The 21,108-nt window shown below is 40.9% G+C and overlaps 1 protein-coding gene and 2 pseudogenes across 3 annotated transcripts in view; 2 read left to right on the forward strand and 1 right to left on the reverse strand.

Moving 5' to 3' along the window:
* Positions 1 to 3,980: 3,980 nt before the first annotated feature.
* LOC100353181 (matrin 3 pseudogene) lies at positions 3,981 to 9,445 on the reverse strand (annotated as a pseudogene).
* LOC138850358 (matrin-3 pseudogene) lies at positions 6,908 to 7,931 on the forward strand (annotated as a pseudogene).
* A 3,120-nt stretch (positions 9,446 to 12,565) lies between the features above and the next one.
* LRRC39 (leucine rich repeat containing 39) overlaps positions 12,566 to 21,108 on the forward strand; it is a 30,292-nt gene continuing 21,749 nt past the window's right edge. Inside the window, exons 1-2 of one of the 3 annotated variants that reach the window (XM_002715469.6) lie at positions 12,566 to 12,794; positions 19,561 to 19,757. In XM_002715469.6, coding sequence (XP_002715515.2) covers positions 19,645 to 19,757 — 113 coding nt within the window. In that variant the 5' untranslated portion in view covers positions 12,566 to 12,794; positions 19,561 to 19,644. Of the gene's footprint in view, positions 12,979 to 19,560; positions 19,758 to 21,108 lie in introns of all 3 variants that reach the window. The other 2 variants (XM_089300300.1, XM_089300299.1) reach the window with 2 other exon arrangements.

The following is a 21,108-nucleotide window of genomic DNA, read 5'->3' on the forward strand; positions in this document are numbered from 1 at the left end:
TTCATATAATTAAAAGATTCAAGGGGATCAGTTTCAGAATGGCTAGAGCCAAGGGTGATTCAGTCAAATATCTACCATCTGTCTATCATCTATTTTTTTTTATCTATTGGATCTTTTTATTCTTAGTGTTGACTTCATTATTAGCCAAGCTATCCCCATGTGGTCACAAAAATGCCACATTCCTCCAAACCCACATTCTACTTCCAATCAAAATTCCAAGGAGAGATTTGGTTGGTATGCTTTGTTCATGTGCCCATCAATGTGGGCAGGAGTATACAATATTCTGATCAACCAACTGAGTTTTAAGCCTGGGTGTCTATCAGCTCCATGTAACAACATGAACCAAAAAAGAGGATCTCACACAATTCCTGGGCAAACTAAAAAAATGCTACATAAAGTGAGATGCTGCCATCCTCCCCACCACCACCACCAACTCAAATTATGACAGTTTTCTAATAGAGTTCTTTAAGGACACTGGTAGAGAAGCAGGTGAAGTGGTAGTGGAGTAGAGACTGAGAGGCAAATACAGATGATACTATTCAACTATATGGCTATTGGTTGAGATGCCAGGATTTTATAATTTCTCTAGAATATTTGTATTTTCTACCCAGTGTAAGTTCAATGTTAATGAGAAGTGATTTCACTATGTAGTATCAAAAATTCAACTAATGTCAAAATATGAATTGTTAGCTTCAATATTCTCTATTCATCTGATCTTCTAAAAATTGTGTGTTAAACTGTTCACTAACATAATAGTTTGCTCTTATGCTGCTACATTAATTGTAGTGAGAGAGAAAAGTTTAAGTTACATTTGGAAGCCCACTTCTGTGATCAAACAGGTGACTAATAAAACCCGATGGCATATTGTTGGAGTATTTATCATGAGAAAAAGAAGAAATATATTTGAATTTACCTGACACATCCTACAAGTATTTGGGTTAGCAGGTTAATCTGAAACAAATTCCTCTCCAGTTATACAGCAAATGCCCCAGTCATTCTTCCTGGTACCCACCCCAGATCTTTCCTGCTAGTTTAAAGTACCTTCCCAAACATCTCCCCAGCTCTCATAATAAGCAAACCACCTCACCTTCTATCTTACAGAATAGACAAGGTTATTCAACCTAAGTGTCTTCATAATTTCTCTCCTTTCCAACTAAAAATTTTTATTCTCACACTTTCTCTTTCCCTTTCTTCTTTTTTGAGGAACTTGTTCCCCATCAGCAAAACCAGACTTTCTATTATTAATTTCATCTCCTTAGGTCCCTGTTCCATGTTTAACCCCATTGCCTCATTTTGGTCCTCAATTACTTCCTCACGTCTAGAACTGCACCAGATTTATTCCCTTTGCTTAGCACACAGTTAAGATTCCTTTGCAGTTCCTCATGGAAGCATTGGAGGACTGATCTCAGAAGTTTCTGCAGGTTTCAGTGTGGTAAAGTGATGTGTCCATAAACCTGCTTCCTTTTTCTTCTGGGCACACAGTTACATGTTTTCCAGCCTAACCTGTAATTAGGTTGGACTATGTAATTTATTTGCAGACAGTAGAATATCAATATATGAGCAGAAGTAATGTAAGCCATTTTCAAGAGTGATGCCCCATCCTCTCCACTCTCTTCCCAGACATAGCAACCTTGAAGGCTACAGATTGAAGGTGATGGAAAGAACCCATGTTAAAATTGGGTAAGTGGAGCAGAGTGCTACTCCTCTACCCTCACACAAACCCCAGTACTGATTGGTCTGCATGTGAGTCAGTTAACAACAACATTTTACTGTTGTATGAGACTGATATTTTGAGATTAATCTGGGAGACTAGTTAGTGATACTCTATCTCTGAGCTATCCAATGCAGGAGGCACTAGACACATGTAATATTAATTAATATGGTTACTGAGCAGTTGAAATGAGGCTAGTGTAACTGAGAAGATGAATTTTAATTGAAATTGAAATAGCTACAATAGCTAATATTTGCTATACTGGATGGCAAGGATGTAGAATATTTCCGTCATCACAAAAAATTCTACTGGACAGTGCTTCCCTAACTAAAACAATAAGCAAAACTTCTCTTATTTTTAAAATAATCCCTAAAGCAGACACACACACACACACACACCCTCCCTTCTTCTCTAAAGGCTAATTTCCCTTTGCCTAAAAAGAAGTCTCAAAACACTTTTCTCACATGGTTACTTCTACTTGCCACTACATGAATGATTTTTCTATCTTGTTCCTGCCTGCCAAATTTTTTGAATTGGTGGCCTTTAACTCTTCCCAATTCTGGCTTCTTTCTCTACCTGTAATCACAGAGTTGGACAAAAGTTTGACCACATCTCTCACCTAGATGTTTCCTAAATAGTTCTCTCTGGACCCACCTCCCTCCTGACCTTTAGGCACTCATTGCCAACTCTGTGGCATCTCAAGGTCACCAAATGATTCACTGACATCTCATTGACAGCCGAGATCAATTCTGAACTATTTATGGCAACAGGAACCATCAAAATACAGGTTCTTTAATGTTACAGAAGACATTACATTTAAACAAACACTGAATCCTTGATGTGTATAAGGTCAGAATAAAATGAAAATAATTAATTCACAATAAGGCAGCCACAGAGCTGAGCACAAGAGCCTTTAACCATACGCAGTGGTTCTTTCACTGGTCAGTCCCTTGTGAAAGAACTTCATGCTCCCTGTTTTAGCTTGCTGGAACTAAGTAGGAGAATCTGGAGACTGTCTAGACAAGTGGAACAAAAACAACTGAAGCTTATCAAGAGTAATTGCAGTTCTGTTACAAAGAGGTCATCTATATCAGGCTTTCAGAGAACAGCATGTGGAATGTTACAATGCAAAGCATGAGGGAACAGCTGCTGTGGGTCTAAACAACAGACAGGAGGGAAGAAGTGAGAACAGGTGGAGATCAAGAATTTAGGTCAAAGAAAGGGTTCACACTCATATCAGGCTGAGTAGGAGGCAGGGTCTCCAACAGGGAAGGCACATGCCCCCAGCTATTCACAGGCTTAGGAGGAGCTGTCTGACTGTTATACTCTGGGAAAGCTACCTAATGTGGAATTTACTGCAAGAAAACAATAACAATTTTAAAAATGTGGTATGAAAGCCAATATTATGAAGTCAGTAAAGAAGTTGTGAGAGTGCAATTAGCTGGGAAAACCTAACAATATAATTTCTTGGAAAAATGCAGCTAGAGTTTTTACCGGAGTAACGAAGCCAAGTAGACTAAGCAGATGGCAGGTATAATAAAGTAATTGGAAACTGCAGAGATTAATATAAATCAGAACATGACAAGCCATTTGAAACATTAGATATTCAAATACTCTGATTCGCTGAGCTGAGCCACACACTAACAGCTTTGCAAACCAAAGGTTTAACATAATCACACTGCAACATGGCCATGGTCCCAGTTGTGTTGCTGGCGCTAGATCAGAAAGGCCGCATTGCTTCAAATGTTGCTTGGACAAAGCAGGACAAGCTGCCACAATGAAGACATCTTTTTAAAAAACTACTACTGTCCTTCACTGCAGTAGTCTCTATAATAATTTTGTGTGTATTGAAAATAGTGACATAAATACAGGGCATTTCAATAGAATGGTATTATTTCTATAAGATGTTTCATTTTGAATTGTAATACTTTCCAATATAAAAACATTCTCACCTCTGCCACCTTTACTAGATATTAAGGATTCTGCATAGTATTTGTGGAAATGTGAAAAGCCAATTTGTGTACTTGCCTCTTGAGATGTATACAAAATACACTAGAAACTTGGTTAGGTCAGTATCCTAGAGACAAAATATTATGTAATCTATATAGAATTATTCATGTAAAAACATTTTATATTTAGCAAAATCCTATTTCTGTAGACCTAAACATTGTGCATAAAAGTAAAAGCAGGGGGGCTGGCCCTGTGGTATAGCAGGTAAAGCTGCCGCTTACAGGGCTGGCATCCCATATGGGCATGAGTTCTGGCTGCTCTACTTCAGATCCTGCTCTCTGCTATGGCCTGGGAAAGCAGTAGAAACTGGCCTGAGTCCTTGGGCCCCTTCACCCCCGTGGGAGACCTGGAGGAAGCTCCTAGCTCCTGACTTTAGATTGGCACAGCTCCAGCTGTTGTGGCCAACTGGAGAGTGAACCTGCAGATGGAAGACCTCTCTCTCTCTCTCTCTCTCTTTCTGCCTCGCCTTCTCTATGTGTAACTCTGACTTTCAAGTAAATAAATAAATCTTTAAAAATATAAAAAAGGAGGAACACATCTTCTTAACTGATTGCACAAATAAACTTCATCCAACATATCTGTAGCAAGTGCCATTTCTGTGCAGTTATTTGGTGGCTATGTGAGAATTATTGTTTTGCTTTTAAATTGTGAAATAAGAGTGCACTGTTATTCTGTTCATCTGACCTTGAATTAAAATTACCCCAGGAAGTTTACATAATATTCTGTTTTAAAAAGACTTATTTATGTATTTATTTGAAAAGCAGAGAGAGAGACAGAGGAGAGAGAGAGAGAGAGAGAGAGAGAGAGAGAGAGAGAGACCTTCCATCTGCTGGTTCATTCCCCAACACCTGCAACAGCCAGTTATGGGCTAGGCTGAAGCTGGATCAGAAATAAAGCAGCTGGGACTCAAATTGGTGCGCCAATAAGGGATGCAGGTGATGCAAGTGGTAGCTTAACCCATTGCATCACAATGATGTTCCCAAGATATTCTGATTACTGTTGTGCAGGTGCTATCTCTCAAGAAAACGATCTTAAAAAAAAAAAGATTATTTATTTATTTGAAAGGCGGAGTGACAGAAAGAGATGGAGAGAGAAAGAAGGAGTGACAGGTGTCTTCCAGCTGCTGGTTCACTTCCTAAATAGCCACAATGGCTAGGACTCAGCCAGGCTGAAGTTAAGAGGAGCCTGGAACTCCATGAGAGTTTCCCACGTGGATTGCAGCGGCCCAGCCACATGATCCATCTTCTACTGTCCCAGACACATTATCAGGGAGATGGATTGGAATCAGAGAAGTCAGGACTTGAACCACCGCTCTAATATGGGATGCCAGGGTTGCACATGGTAGCTTAACCCACTACACCACAAGGCCAGCTCATGAGAATTATTTTTATGTGACAGGAAAAACTATGGAAACCATTTCACCCATTGAAGAAATTACATTTTGTTCTTTTGTATTTTGTTTACTAAATGACACTGGTTATTTAAACTCACAGCATTCTTATCTCAAATAATGATTTAAAATCCTTTCAAATGATTTTCTAATTTCTGGTCAATTCCCAGTAGACTATTGACTAAATGATCTTCATGCCTCCACTATTGATTATAGGGAAATGCCAATGGTGGTGATGGTGGCATGTGTGTATGTGTGCTTTTCATAATATGTCAAAAATTATAACCACATAGAGCACCACTGCTGCTGTGGGTTAAGCTTTCCCCTGCAATGCCAGCATCTCATTTGAGACTGCTGGTTCAAAGTCCTGGTTGCTCTGCTTCTGATCCAGCTCCCCATTAACATGCCTGGGAAAGCAACAGAAGAGGCCCAGGTACTCAGGCCCCTGCCACCCACATGGGAGATATGGATGGAGTTCCGGGCTCCTTGCTTCAGCCTGGCCCAGTCCTGGCCGTTGTGGCCATTTGGGGAGTGAAGCAGTGGATGATCTCTCTCTCTCTCTCTCTCTCTCTCTCTCTCTCTCTCTCTCTCTGTCTCATTTATTTTCTCTCCCCAACTCTTCCCCCACCCTCCACTATCTCTGTTGCTGCCTTTCAAATAAGTAAAAAAATCTTTTAAAAAAAATTACAACCACTACAAAACCTAAAGGTCAGTACATTTTAATTACTATTTAAATAAATTAACTTGAAAAAAAAAAGTTATGTGTTTATTTGAAAGGCAGAGAGAAAGAGAGATCTTGCGTTCTCTGACCCATTCCCCAAATGCCCACAGCAGCTAGAGCTAGGCCAGGCTGAAACTGAGAACCCAGAATTCCATCCAGGTCTCCCGCATGGGTAACCAGAATCCAAACATTTGAGACATCATCAGCTGCCTTCCAGGGTGCACATTAGTAGAAGCTGGAGTTGGAAAAGAGCTGGGACTTCAACCAGGCACCATGAAATGGGATGCAGGCATCCCAAATAGTGTCTTAACCACTGTGCCAAATAGCCACCCCAATTACATTGCTCTTTTTTTTGTCATAATATACATACATAAGATAAAAGAAAAGGGAATAATCACCATTAAAATGAACTTTTTTTCTCAGCCATTTAGTAACTCAAATATTTAAATTAAAAAAATTAAAACTCTGGGTAAACACATCAGAAATTCTGTGAGACTGGCTGGATCCTAATTGCTTGAGCTCCAGGGAAAAGACATTTGATGAACAACAGCTTTTCCTACTGTCCTTAGGAATGGTCTCTGTTTTGTCAGATCAATAGTACAAGTTAGTATGTACCTATGGTTTTCTAATATATCTTAAAATATAGAGTGGAGTGACTCTTGGTAAGTGTATAGTTGTGTTTTAGAGGTTTACATGTGCACACGCAGGCATGCACACACACACACACACACACACACACATCCACCCAACCTGAGTGGAAGATTTACACAGAAAATAATATCAGTGTTTGGGGAAGGCATTTGATGTAGAGCTTAAGAAGTTCACACCCAGGGAATTGTGGGAGCTTCTGCGTCCCGCTTGCTGGGAGAGAGGTAGCTCTCCTTTTCCCTCTCCCTTTCCCTGAGAGTTGTCTGCTGGTTCTCAGCTTGAAGAAGATTTTACAGTCCTTACTGATCCTTTTTCTTGGCGTTACCATTTTTGAAGCAAAGTTAACCTAGCTTTCTAGCTTGAGCTTTCTTTTTGGCCTTCTTAAAATTTTTTTAAATCTATAAAGTATACAAGAGATAGTTCTACAATGTCCAAGTCATTCCAGCAGTCATCTCTCGGTAGGGACTCACAGGGTCATGGGCATGACCTGTCTGCAGTAGGAATAAGCCTTCTTGCTGCTGCTACCCAGTATTTAAGTATGCCAGCATCTCCTGGAAGGATGAACCAGGGTACTGCACGCCTTGCTAGTTTAATGAATCTTGGAATGAGTTCTTCATTGAATCAACAAGGAGCTCATAGTACACTGTCGTCTGCTAGTACTTCTTCCCATAACTTGCAGTCTATATTTAACATTGGAAGTAGAGGTCCACTCCCTTTGTCTTCTCAACACCGTGGAGATGCAGACCAGGCCAGTAACATTTTGGCCAGCTTTGGTCTGTCTGCTACATACTTAGATGAACTGAGTCGTTATCCAAAGAACAAGATTATTCCTGAGAATTTGCCCCAGATCCTTCTACAGCTTAAAAGGAGGAGAACTGAAGAAGGCCCTACATTGAATTATGGTAGAGATGGCAGATCTGCTACACAGGAGCTACCATACAGAGTACCTAGGGATGATTGGGAAGAAAAAAGGTACTTTAGAAGAGAGTTTTGATGATCGTGGTCCCAGTCTCAATCCAGTGCTTGATTATGACCATGGAAGTCGTTCTCAGGGATCTGGTTATTATGACAGAATGGATTATGAAGATGACAGAGTGAGAGATGGAGAAATGTGTAGGGATGATTCATTTTTGGGGAGACCTCACATAACTATCATAAATTTGACAGGGAGTATGAGAGAATGGGACGTGGTCCTGGTCCCTTACAAGAGAGATCTCCCTTTGAGAAAAAAGAGGGGCACTCCTCCAAGTAGCAATATTGGAGACTTCCATGGACTCTTACCGAAGGGTTATCCCCATCTGTGCTCTATATGTGATTTGCCAGTTCATTCTAATAAGGACTGGAGTCAACATATCAATGGAGCAAGTCGCAGTCGTTGATGCCAGCTGCTTCTTGAAATCTATCCAGAATGGAATCCTGACAATGATAAAAGAAAAACTATTTTTCATTAACTTAACCGTATACGTATTTTTTGCTATAACACTTAACACATGAACAGACATCTATTATTTTTCCACTAAAACAAAAGAGTACAATAGTTTTCTCCTATTAGTATTGCATTTAAAAAGGTTAACAATAAAAACAAAGAACCATTATTTTCTTTGAAATCATTAAGCTGCTTCAACATCTTAAGCTTCCTTCTTCTGCCGGTGTTCTTCTGCCAATTTATTCATAAATTGCTTTAATTTCTGATAATGAGGAAGGCTGTTACAATGAGTATTCTTTGCAATTTCTTCATTTGTATAAAAGAGTGAACACAGCTTACAGTAAAACCCTATTTTAGGTATCACATAGTCTATACCAACAGGAACATTGGGCTGATATGGTCCAATTCTGTACTCATCTGGGATTGTATAGTTCTTGTTTTCATCACTTTGGCCATCTGCATTTTCACTTGTGTCTTTGCTGGGATCGTCAGCATTCTCAGCAGATTCAGCACCTGGTTCTGCATTTTCCTCATTTTTAATTCCATTTTCCAACGCTGCTTCATTTTCTTGATCAAGTTTTTCGATCTTGTCCACCTTTTTAAGCTTTGTCTTTGCTGCCGTTGAAGCACTTGTATCTTTTTTCACAGCTTTGTCTGAAGGTTCCTTTATCCCATCAGAAGCAACGTCACCTAAGTTAGCAAGATCGGTCTCATCTCCCACTGAACTGCCACTTTCTAGTAGAGCTGCCGCTGCTGCTTCATCTACAAGTAGTCCATCTTCAGATTCAAGAAGCACATTAGGTTCCTGCTCTGTCTGGTCATCCTTTGTATCTTTCTCTCCATCTTCACTTGACTTCTCTTCTTGTTCTTTACCTTCGGTTGTACTTCCAGTCTTCTGAGAGCCATCTGTTTTGGATTTCTTATCACTTGGAGATTCTTGCCATCTGGAGAGTAAGATCTTTTTTGAGACTTACCCTTTTTCGGTAAGTCAGTGCCTCTGTTGGGAATCCTCAGTTTTTTATATTTCTCAGACAGGTCAGCCTTCACACACCTCCCTTGGAACCAAAGGGCCTTTTTCAAACAATGGTCAACCATTGCCTTCGCATCTTCTCTGGTTTCCATCTCTATGAAGGCCTGACTTTTCATCGTCAGCAGTATGTAATTCTTTATTTTTCCATAAGGTTCAGCAAGCTTGAGCACAGCACTATCAGAACAGTCAGAATGGGGCAAATTGCTGAGGTGTATCACACGGCCAAGCTCCTGCTTTTGGTCAAATTTCTGATCCGGCTTTCCCTCAGGTTTCTTTATTCTTTTGTACTTCTGGGACAAATAAGCTCTAACTGGCTTGCCAAATACGAATGCTGGTGTGGTTGTATAATAGTCCACTGCAGCCTGAGCATCTTCTGTGGTTGCCATTTCAATAAATGCCTCATTAATTGTATTTAGAATCAGATGATTTGAAATGACTCCAAATGGTTCCACCAGCTGTAGCAGTTTGTACACTTGGTTAATCCTCTGTCTACGATGCCAGCATCCCATATGGGCTCCGGGTTCTAGTCCTGGTTGCTCCTCTTCCACTCCAGCTCTCTGCTGTGGCCCAGGAGGGCAGTGGAGGATGGCCTGGGTGCTTGGGCCTCTGTACCCGCATGGGAGACCAGGAGGAAGCACCTGGCTCCTGGCTCCTGGCTTCAGATCGGCACAGCACCGGCTATAGCGGCCATTTGGGGCGTGAACCAGTGGAACGAAGACCTTTCTCTCTGTCTCTCTCTCTTACTGTCTATAACTCTACCTGTCAAATAAATTTAAAAAAAAAATTTAAAAGAAGTTCACACCCCATACTGGAGTGCCTGGATTTAAGTCCTGACCCCATTCCTGATTCCAGCCTCCTGCAAATGCGTGCACCCTGGGAGGCAGCAGGTGATGGCTCAAGTTTGGTTCCTGCCACCCACATAAAATTGATTTATTTATTTGAAAGTCAGACTTACAGAGAAGAAAGGGAGAGACAGAGAGACAGAGAAATCGCTCATCTGCTGTTTCATTCCCCAAATGACCACAATGACCGGGGCTGGGCCAGACTGAAGACAGGATCCAGGAGCTTCCTCTGGTCTCCCACATGGGTGGGAGTGCAGAGGCCAAGCACTTGGGCCATCTTCCACTGCTTTCCCAGGCCACCACCAGAAAGCTGGATTGGAAGTGAAGCAGCTGAGACTCAAACCGCCACCCGTATGGGATGCTAGTATCACAAGCGGAGGCTTAACCTACTGTGCCACAGCGCTGGCCCTCATATGCTGCCATTTGTGTGTGTGCATGACAGAATGTGTATGCACTTTTTTTTTTTTTTGACAGGCAGAGTGAACAGTGAGAGAGAGAGACAGAGAGAAAGGTCTTCTTTTGCCGTTGGTTCACCCTCCAATGGCCACCACGGCCAGCGCGCTACAGCCGGCGCACTGCGCTGATCCGATGGCAGGAGCCAGGTACTTATCCTGGTCTCCCATGGGGTGCAGGGCCCAAGCACCTGGGCCATCCTCCACTGCACTCCCTGGCCACAGCAGAGAGCTGGCCTGGAAGAGGGGCAACCGGGACAGAATCCGGCGCCCCGACCGGGACTAGAACCCAGTGTGCTGGCATCGCAAGGCGGAGGATTAGCCTAGTGAGCTGCGGCGCCGGCATGTGTATGCACTTTCAAGAAATATAAACTTCCTAATTGATCATAATGATAGGATTAAGTATCAAAGGGATCACATAACCAAGACCAGTGTCTGCTAATAGTAACTGATAGAATTAAAAAGGAGAGAACAATCCAACATGGGAAGTGGGATACACAGGACTCGTATAATGGCAGATGCCCTAAAGAGCACTCTGGTCTCAGAATCAGCCCTTAAGGCATTCAGATCCAGCTAAAAAGCCATGAGAGTTTCTCAGGCATGGAAAGCCAAGACACTATGGGGAAAAAAAAACAAACACACACACACACAACTAAATGAAAGATCTCTGTGAGTGGATCCCAGCAGAAAGAATGGGCCATAAAAGAAGGGGGTATCTTTCTCTGAAGGGAGAAGAGAACTTCCTCTTTGACTATGGCCTTGTCTAACTAAGATCAGAGTTTGTGAACTCAAGAGGCTTCCATAGCCTTGGCAGCTCCTGACAAGAGCCTCCAGTGATTACTGACATCATAAATAAGAGTGTCAATTGTTAAATCAACAACAGGAGTCACTGTGCACCTACTCCTCATGTAGAATCTCTGTCCTTAATGTGTTGTACTATGAGAATTAATGATAAAACTAGTCTTCAAACAGTACTTTATACTTTGTGTATCTGTGTTGGTGAAATCTTTTCTTAGTATATACTAAATTGATATTCTGTATATAAAGATAGTTGAAAGTGAATCTTGATGAGGAATGGGATGGGAGAGAGAGTGGGAGATGGAATGGTTGTGGGTGGGAGGGAGGTTATAGGGGGAAAAGCCGCTATAATCCAAAAGTTGTACTTTGGAAATTTATATTTATGAAATAAAGGTTGAAAAAAATAAAAAAGAAATATAGACATAAAATGCTGAAAAAGGAAATTAAATATAGTTTTTATATTAGAGCTTTAGAAATACTTTGTTCTTGGGAGATCTGGCATTTCAATTTTAAGTCATGAACATGATTTGAACAGTCTTCAAAACTGCATAGTGCATGTAAAAATCATAATAAAAGCATCTCTTCCTACAATCATTTAAGTGCAAATATAAATAAATGGATTTCCTATAAGTATTCCTTTTTTCCAACATGTTTCCTTTTATTTTGTTCCCTTTAAAAAAAAAGATACTTATTTATTAGAAAGGCAGAGTTACAGAAAGAGGGAGAGACAAACAGGAAGAGGACTTCTATCCACTGGTTCACTCCTCAAAATGCTGCAACAGCCAGAGCTGTGCCAGGCCAAAGCCAGGAGCCAAGAACTTCTTCTGGGTCTTCCATGTGGGTGGCAGGAGCCCAAGCACTTGGGCCATCTTTTGCTGCCTTCCCAGGTGATTAGCAGTGAGCTGTATGGGAAGTGGAACAAGCACGGACTCGATGCTGGCCCCAAGTATCCCTTTTTAAAAAAGCAAAATAGGAATACTAATTCAGAGCATCTCTGGAAAAGTACAAGTAAAACGGTAATAGTGATTGCCTTCAGACAACAGACCTAAATGGCTGGAGGCAGGGATGGGGGAGAATTTTGTTCCATATGTTTACATTATATATTTTGTCCATGTGCATACATAATAAATGCAAAAAAATTAAAAGCATTAAACTAGAATTAAGTTCTATTTGAGAAAGCTGAGGATAAAGTTGAAGAGATCATTAAATTGAGAGTTGAAATTTGAAAGAGAATTAAACTTGAAGTCTGGATGCAGCACAAGTTTGGAGCTCCTCTGTTGCCTATGCTTATTCACATACCCATTTTCCATTTTCTGAACGTCTTCGTAGTTCGTATATTTGGAGATCTGTGGTTTATTAGGTACAGTTTTCTGTTTGAAATAGATTAACTAAGTTCTGTTAAATACTTAAAATGTGTAAGTTATGGAAAGTAGAAATCCTGTCAATAGTTATTTTTTCAGAGCTTAGAAATAGTTATGCCTGGTAGCTTTGCAGTGTCTGTAGAACACACAACATTCTGCATTTTATAGAATGTGCTCACATTTATCAGTTGATCCTTAGCAGAGAAGCCCCATGTGATTCTTGCTATTCTCAGCTTTGTCCATGAACTAAAATTAGAACCAGACTAACATTACCTTTCACTTGATTACAGCCTGACTGAGGACTTCAGTCATTTGGAACTGCACTGAAGAAATTCTTCCTGAAATTCATTCCTGGTTGATTATCACTAAGTTTGGGCATATCAACTTCAGCATCCACTGACAATGGTAAGTATTTCTCAAAACACATTTTTCTCCATTCCTCACATGTAAATTGATTGTTGATGATATTTTTCCGGCATCTGTATGTGCTGCAATGTGCAAACAAAACTTGGAGTTGAATTTGAAGGTCTTTTCTGAGGTTCAGTCACTCAAGTAATTGTCATCTGCTGGAAGATAGATTTCTTTAGAGGTAAACACTTTTGCAATTGTATGTCTTTCACTTTCTTTTGACTTTGTGAAGCCAACTCTCCCAGTCGTGGTGCTGCAATGTTTACCTCACTGCCATGCTCTGTGCTTTTCTGTTATGGTAATGATCAAAGGAGAGATCACAATCCTTGCTGGAGGCAGAAAACCCATCCATCGTTATAGACTTGCTTTCCTGCATGGGAAATATGGGAATACTGATGGATGATCAGAGTTTAGACAGTGATAGCGAAGGAGGAAATGAATTAGCAAATGACTGAAATGTTATAGGTGCCTAATAAAGTACACATATACATGTAGATACTTGGGGCTTAAAAGTATTTTATTGTTTGATAATGATTATTTGAAATATTTAGCAAATAGCAAATACTTCAGTCTTGCTTCAGTCTGAGACAATAAATTATAAGTTGACTGTGATATGCCCCAGTAGCTGGCTTAGTAGTATGTGCATCCCAAGCTTCCTTGATGGCAAAAAGATCTCAGATTCTGTTCCTAACTTCTGCTTACATTGCTCAAGGGTAGAGACCTTCTAATAATTTCCTGCAGATTGCCAATTATATATTAATCCTGAAATTTTAAACTTTTTTCTTCTGTGATACAATTCTTCTGCCTCTCTCTCTCTCTCTCTTAAATATTTATTTATTTATTTATTTGAAAGTCAGAGTTACACAGAGAGAAGAGAGGCAGAGAGAGAGACAGGTCTTCCATCTGATGGTTCACTCCCCAGTTGGCTGCAATAGCTGGAGCTGTGCCAATCCGAAGTCAGGATCCAGGAGTTTCTTCTGGGTCTCCCACACGGGTGCAGGGGCCTAAGGACTTGGGCCATCTTCCACTGCTCTCCCAGGCCACAGCAGAGAGCTAGTTTGGAAGAGGAGCAACCGGGTCTTGAACCAGCGCCCATATGGGATACTGGCACTTTAGGCCAGGGCGTTAACCCGCTGCGCCACAGCACCAGCACCCCCCTCCACCTACACTGCATAATTTTAGTTTGAAAAGTCAAGAATTTAAAACACTAATTATAGACAGCAACATTCTGTACTACGTGCCTCTCTATCACCAGCCCTACTCCCCGGAAGTAAGCATTTTAACCATTTTGGGGTTTGGTTTTCTTTTTTTTTTAAGATTTATTTTATTTATTTGAAAGAGTTACAGAGAGAGGTAGAGACAGAGAGAGAGGTCTTCTATCCGCTGGTTCACTCCTCAGATGGCCGCAACAGCTGGAGCCAAGCTGATCCGAAGCCAGGAGCCAGGAGCCAGGAGCTTCCTCTGGGTCTCCCACGTGGGTGCAGGGGCCCAAGGACTTAGGCCATCTTCTACTGCTTTCCCAGGCCATAGCAGAGAGCTGGATCGGAAGAGGAACAGCCAGGACTCGAACCGGCACCCAAATGGAATGCTGGCGCTTCAGGCCAGGGCATTAACCCCCTGCGCCACAGTGCTGGCCCAGGGTTTGATTTTCAATAGTTATCTCCATAGAAGGAAACTTCAAAAAATTCATGGAAAATGGAATTTATACATAAGTCTATTTTGATACAAGAAAATTTTGGAATCTGTGTATAGTTTTTTCAAAATACACATTTTATATGAACTTTTCAAAAAGAGTTTTATTAATTGACTGATTCACCGATTTGAAAGTAATAGAGAGAAGGAGAGACAGAGAGATCTTCAAACTGCTGATTTACTTTCCAAATGCTTGCAACAGCCAGAGCTTAACCAGGCCAAAGCCAGGAGCCAGAAACTGCATCCGGGTCTCTTTTATTGTTGGCAGGGACCCAAACAGGCCATCATTCACTACCTTCCCAGGTTCACTAGCAGGAAGCTGGATTGGAAACAGAGGTGGAACTGTATCCCAGATACTCTGATATGTGATGTGGCATCCCAGGTAGCCACTTAACCCACTGTGCCAAAACACTCTCAACACTCCCCCCTACAGAAACTTTTTGAAGTACTCTCATTTGTATTTTTCAATGGCAGGTGTACTTCTTACCAACTTTTGATGTTACCTAATGAATCTCATTATGAAAAATGATGATTAAGAGTTAGATCCTGTCCGGCTGAAAAGCCCATGAGAATATTTCAGGCATGGAAAGCCAAGATACTCTGTCCAAAAAAAAAAAAAAAAAAAAGACCTAAATGAAAGATCTCTGCGAGTGAGATCCCAGTGGAAAGAACAGGTCATCAAAGAAAGAGGTACCTTTCTCTGAAGGGAGGAGAGAACTTCCACTTTGACTATAACCTTGTCTAAATATGATCAGAGTCATTGAACTCAAAAGGCTTCCATAGCCTTGGCAACTCATGACAAGAGCCTAGGGTGATTGCTGATGCCATAAACAAGAGTGTCAATTTGTTAAGTCAACAACAGGAGTCACTGTGCACTTACTCCTCATGTAGGATCTCTGTGCTTACTGTGCTGTACATCGTGATTTAATGCTATAACTAGTACTCTAACAGTATTTTTCACTTTGTGTTTCTGTGTGGGTGCAAACTGTTGAAATCTTTACTTACTATATACTAAACTGATCTTCTGTATATAAAGAGAACTGAAAATGAAACTTGATGTGAATGGAAGGGGAGAGGGAGCGGGAAAGAGGAGGGTTGTGGGTGGGAGGGAAGTTATGGTGGGGGGGAAGCCATTGTAATCCATAATCTGTACTTTGGAAATTTATATTCATTAAATAAAAATTAAAAAAAAAAAAGAGTTAGATCCTAGAGCCGGCATTGTGGCAGGTTAAGGCGCCACCTTTGATGCCAGCATCTCATATAGGTGCCGATGTGAGTACTTGCTGCTCAACTTTTGATCCAGCTCCCTGCTCATGTATCTGGGAAAGCAGCAGAGGATAGCCCAAGTCCTTGGGTGCCTATACCCATGTAGGAGACCTGGATGAATCTCCTGGCTCCTGGCCTGAGCCTGGCCCAGCCTCAGCCATTGCTGCCATTTGGGGAGTAGACCAGCAAATGGAAGATCTCTCTATCTCTCTGTCTCTCTCTGTCTCTCTGTCTCTCACTCTCTCTCTCTCTATATATATGCCTTTCAAATAAATAATAAATCTTTTTTTTAAAAAAGTAAAAATAAAAAGAATAATATCCTGATTTTTAGTGTATCTCTTGATTTCTTTTCCCACTGGTAAAATATTTTAATATCAGGGCAAGTGTCTGGTGCAGCAGTTCTGATTGTAACTGTAATGCCAACATCTCACACTGGAGTGCCTGGGTTTGAGTCCCAGTTCTGTTTCTGATTCTAGCTTCTTGCCTATGTGAACTCCAGGAGGCAGTGGTGTTGAAATCGGACATGACCCCTAAAATTCACACAAAAGTGTGGCCCCTTAAAGTTCCCCAGAAGTGCTATCTGGGGTGCCACATATGCTACCAGAATTTGGGGTGCCATACGATTTCACCATGGGCTTATTAATAAATCCCCAATATTAACAAGCCCAAGAGGGTTCTTGCCTAATATTTAGAGAATTCTAAATACCGGCACAGATAAACAAGGCAGCATGGTACGTTTTAGGCTTTTATTTAATGTGAAAGGTATCTAGGAAATTGAGGGCTTTAGTTCAGGTTAGAGAGAGGGGAAAGTCTGGAAACTAGGGTAGCGTCCATACCACTCAGAGAGTAGGCCAAAAGCCACGTGCAGCAAGCACCTTGAACTGCTATCTACCGCTTATCACCGGCAGCAAAGCAGAGGCAGAGAGTATTATTTAAGAGAGAGAGGTAAATACGGGTTCATACCGAGCACCAGGAACCAGCCATGTGGAGGAGTATCTAGGTCAGGAAGCCTAGAGCTCCCAGGGATCACAATTTTTTTTAAATTAATTAATTTGACAGATATAGTTACACAGTGAGAGAGAGACAGAGAGAAAGGTCTTTCTTCCATTGGTTCACCCCTCAAATAGCCACCACAGCTGGAGCTACACCAATATGAAGCCAGGAGCCAGGTTCTTCCTCCTGGCCTCCCATGCAGAGCTGGACAGGAAGAGGAGCAACTGGGACAGAATCCGGTGCCCCAACCGGGACTAGAACCCAGTGTGCCGGTGCCACAGGTTGAGGATTAGCCTAGTGAGCCACAGCGCCAGCCAGGAAATGAAATTATCATATGAAACAGTTATCTGTAATCCCATGTTTATTGCAGCTCAAATCACAATAGCTAAGATATGGAATCAACCAGAGGTTCATCAACTGATGACTGGATAAAGAAATTATAGTATATATACACAATGGAATACTACTCAGCCATAAAAAGGAGTGAAATCCCATCTTTTGCAACAAAATGGGTTCCACTGAAGACCATTATGCTTAGTGAAATAAGCCAATTCCAAAAAGACAAATAAAATATGTTTTCCCTGATTTGTGGTAACTAATATACAGAGTCCAAAAATGTAATGTATTTGAGCAAAATTGACATTTTGAGATTTGATTAATTTTTATTGCTCTTGTCTACAGTCTTGTGGAACAGTGGTTTTTCTACTTATTACTTGTTGAATTCTGTATTTAGTGGAGGGTTAAGCTTGTGACTATAAACAAAATTGAGTACTCAGCCCTCTGCTCTCTGCTCAGCCACCTGTCTGGCCTGTCTAGGTGTATTCTCTCCATTTAATCATTGTAACCTTGCTCTCCCCTAGTCTGAGTGACTGGGCACTCTCTGTCTGTCCCTGCTGTGCTGACAGATCCCTATCCCAAATAAAACCTTATTACTTCACAAAAAAAAAAAAAAAAGAAAATTGAAAATATTTCATTGTAAAAATTAAAAGAAAAAAGAGAAGGAGAGAGGGTGGGAGTGAGTAAGGGAGAGAGGATAGGGTGGGAAGTATCATTATGCTCATAAAACTGTATATATGAAATACATGAAATTTGCATACCTTAAATAAAATTTTAAAAAAATTTTAAAAACTGTATGTATGAAATACATGAAGTTTGCTCCCTTTTTACAAATAAATTTTAAAAAGCACTGCCGGTGCCGGCACACTGGGTTCTAGTCCTGGTTGGGGCGCTGGTTCTGTCCCGGTTGCTCCTCTTCCAGTCCATCTCTCTGCTGTGGCCCAGGAGTGCAGTGGAGGATGGCTCAAGTGCTTGGGCCCTGCACCCGTATGGGAGACCAGGAAGAAGCACCTGGCTCCTGGCTTCGGATCAGCGCAGCGCGCCGGCCGCAGCGGCCATTGGAGGGTGAACCAACGGAAAAAGGAAGACCTTTCTCTCTGTCTCTCTCTCTCATTGTCCACTCTGTCTGTCAAAAAAAGAAAAAAGAAAGAAAAAAAAGCACTGCAATGTGTAACTTTGGAATATGTCATTTTATATTTGAAAATATTTGTATTGTAAATTTCTTGAAGGGTGAATACACCTTTGTTAGTTTAATAAATATTGCAAAATCTCTCTCCGAAAAGAATATAGTAATATAACCTGCCACCAGCAGTGTATGAAAGTGCCTGTTTCCCTATGCTATTACAGATTTAATTTCTTCCCTTTCCAACTTTATATATTTCTATTTACTTTCTTGCATTATGGCTTTCCAGTATAACATTGAAAAGAAATAATGATTGTGCATGTATTTCTCTTCCTGAATTTGGGAGGAAATCATTCAAATGATTTTTAATCAAATTCTTTCGTTATTGCCAATTTGCTAAAAAATCAATACTATTATTTGTAAGCTTGTAGGATATTCCATCAATTGGATCTACCATAATTCACTTAACCATTCCCCTAGTATTAGGTATTTTCCTCTTATTTCTGAGATTCAGGTCACAGTCCTCAATACTGCATCTGTCCATTTGCAATTTATTTATTTATTTTTATTTATTTATTTGACAGGTAGAGTTACAGACAGTGAGAGAGAGAGACAGAGAGAAAGGTTTTCCTTCTGTTGGTTCACCCCCAAAATGGCCGCAACGGCAGAAGCTGCGCCGATCTGAAGCCAGGGGACAGGAGCCTCCTCCTGGTCTCCCATGCAGGTGCAGGGGCCCAAGCACTTGGGCCATCCTCCACTGCTTTCCCAGGCCATAGCAGAGAGTTGGACTGGAAGAGGAGCAACCGGGACTAGAACCAGTGCCCATATGGGATGCTGGCACCTCAGGTGGAGGATTAACCTGGTGTGCCACGGTGCTGGCCCCTGCAATTTATTTTTAAATCAGAGCAAATAACTGCAATATATGTTATCAGTTAACTGATTTCCAGTTTATGCCTATGGCATCCAGATTAGATAGATATCCCAAGATCTTATTTTATATATGCAGTATTAACTATTTTCCTATAGTTGGCTGTTTGCAATTTTCATTATTGTGAATTACAGTATAAAAATAAAAGTAGATTTGGCATCAGTTCCCACCTCTGCCACATATTAGTTATAAGAGCTTGAGCAAATTGTTAATCTCCTTTAAGGCTCAGTTTTCTCATCAATATATTAGAGACAATAAAATGTCGATATCATAGTGTTTTATAAGGGTTTTAAAAGTGAGATATGGCTTATAAAGTCTGTAACATAGTTTTGGGAACATGAAAGATATTCAATAACGATGAGCTCTTCTGGTCATACTAGTACTCACTAAACACCCTGAAATATTGCTTTTATATTCTCATACAGTTGGGTCTTTCCTGACACGGCATCTGTAATTCAGTTATTGGGAACCTAATGAAGTTAATGACTCCGTGACAATGTGGAGAAATCATGACCGAAACTGTGGCTTGTACTGGTGCTGTCAATGCTGTAAAGGAGGTTTGGGAAAAAAGAATACAGAAACACAATGAAGACCTGAGACGAGAGAAGGAATTTCAACAAAAGTAGGCTCTAACATATTTATTCTTTTGAATTAGTGAACATTTGTAACATCACAATTTTTAAAATTTTTTTTATTTAAAAAAAGAGATTTATTTATTTATTTATTCATTTGGAAGTCAAAGTTACACTGAGAGAGGACAGGCAGAGAGAGAGAAGTCCTCCATCCAATGGCCGGAGCTGTGCCAGGAGCCAGGTGCCTCCTCCGGGTCTCCCATGCGGGTGTAAGGGGCCCAAGGAGTTGGGCCATCTTCTACTGCTTTCCCAGGCTACAGCAGAGAGCTGGATAGGAAGTGAAGCAGCAGGGTCTCGAACCAGTGTTGGTTTGGGATGCCAGTGCTTCAGGCCAGGGCATCAACCTGCTGTGCCACAGCACCAGGCCCACATCACAATTATTTTTAAAAAAGATTATTTATTAAATGCTTTGTTAATGAATTTCTTAAAGGAACACCTGACTCAATTAAATGTGATTAAGGGATGTGAGTCACAAAACACACAAGTACCTGTACAAACAGTCTTCAAAATGTTCGTGGAAATGTGTATTATGAAAAACCATGTATGGATTTCAGATTTTTTATACCAAAAATCCCTTACCTTTTAATTCCATTTTCCATTAACTATTTTTAAAGTCTATTTATTTGAAAGGTAGAGCAACAAAGAGAGATAGAAGGCTATCTTCCATCGGCTAGTTCATTCCCCAAATGCTCATAAGAGCAGGGGCTGAGACAGCCAGGAGCACAGCCAAGGAGCCTGGAACTCTATCCCTGTTTTCCACATGAGTGACAGAGGTCCACACAGTTCAGCTATGATCTGCTGCCTTTCAGAATGCATTAGAAAGAAGCTGGATGGCAAGCAGAGTGGCCGGGACTCGACCTGATACTCTGATATAGGATGTGGATGTCCCAAATGGCGGCCTAACCCCAATGCACCACAATGCCCACTCCAGTAACATGCAATGTAACTCTGAAGCTGAACTATATTATTTCTGAGCCATTACATAAACTTATTAAACACTTATGGATTAATCACCAGGAAATTGCAAATCAAGCCCCTAACGAGATACCATTCATACCCTCTAGGAGGCTATAATAAAAAGATCAAGAGTGATTAAATATTGAGGATACAGAGAAGTTGGAACCTTGATGCACTGCTGTGGGGACTTAAAAGGTTGCAGTCAATTTGGAAACAGTTGGACAATGTCCACTGTCGATGTCTAGTGTTACTCTGTGGCCCAGCAATTCTACTCCTAGGATCATGAAAACGTAATCTATCAATGGACAAACTTACAACAATTTAGTTTAAAGACCTTAATTGGATTTTTTTTCTGTCTAGAGTCAGGCAACACTTCATGTCATA

The sequence above is a fragment of the Oryctolagus cuniculus genome, chromosome 7 (assembly GCF_051225735.1).
Source record: "Oryctolagus cuniculus isolate XC-2025 breed Fujian yellow rabbit chromosome 7, ASM5122573v1, whole genome shotgun sequence".
NCBI lineage: Eukaryota > Metazoa > Chordata > Mammalia > Lagomorpha > Leporidae > Oryctolagus > Oryctolagus cuniculus.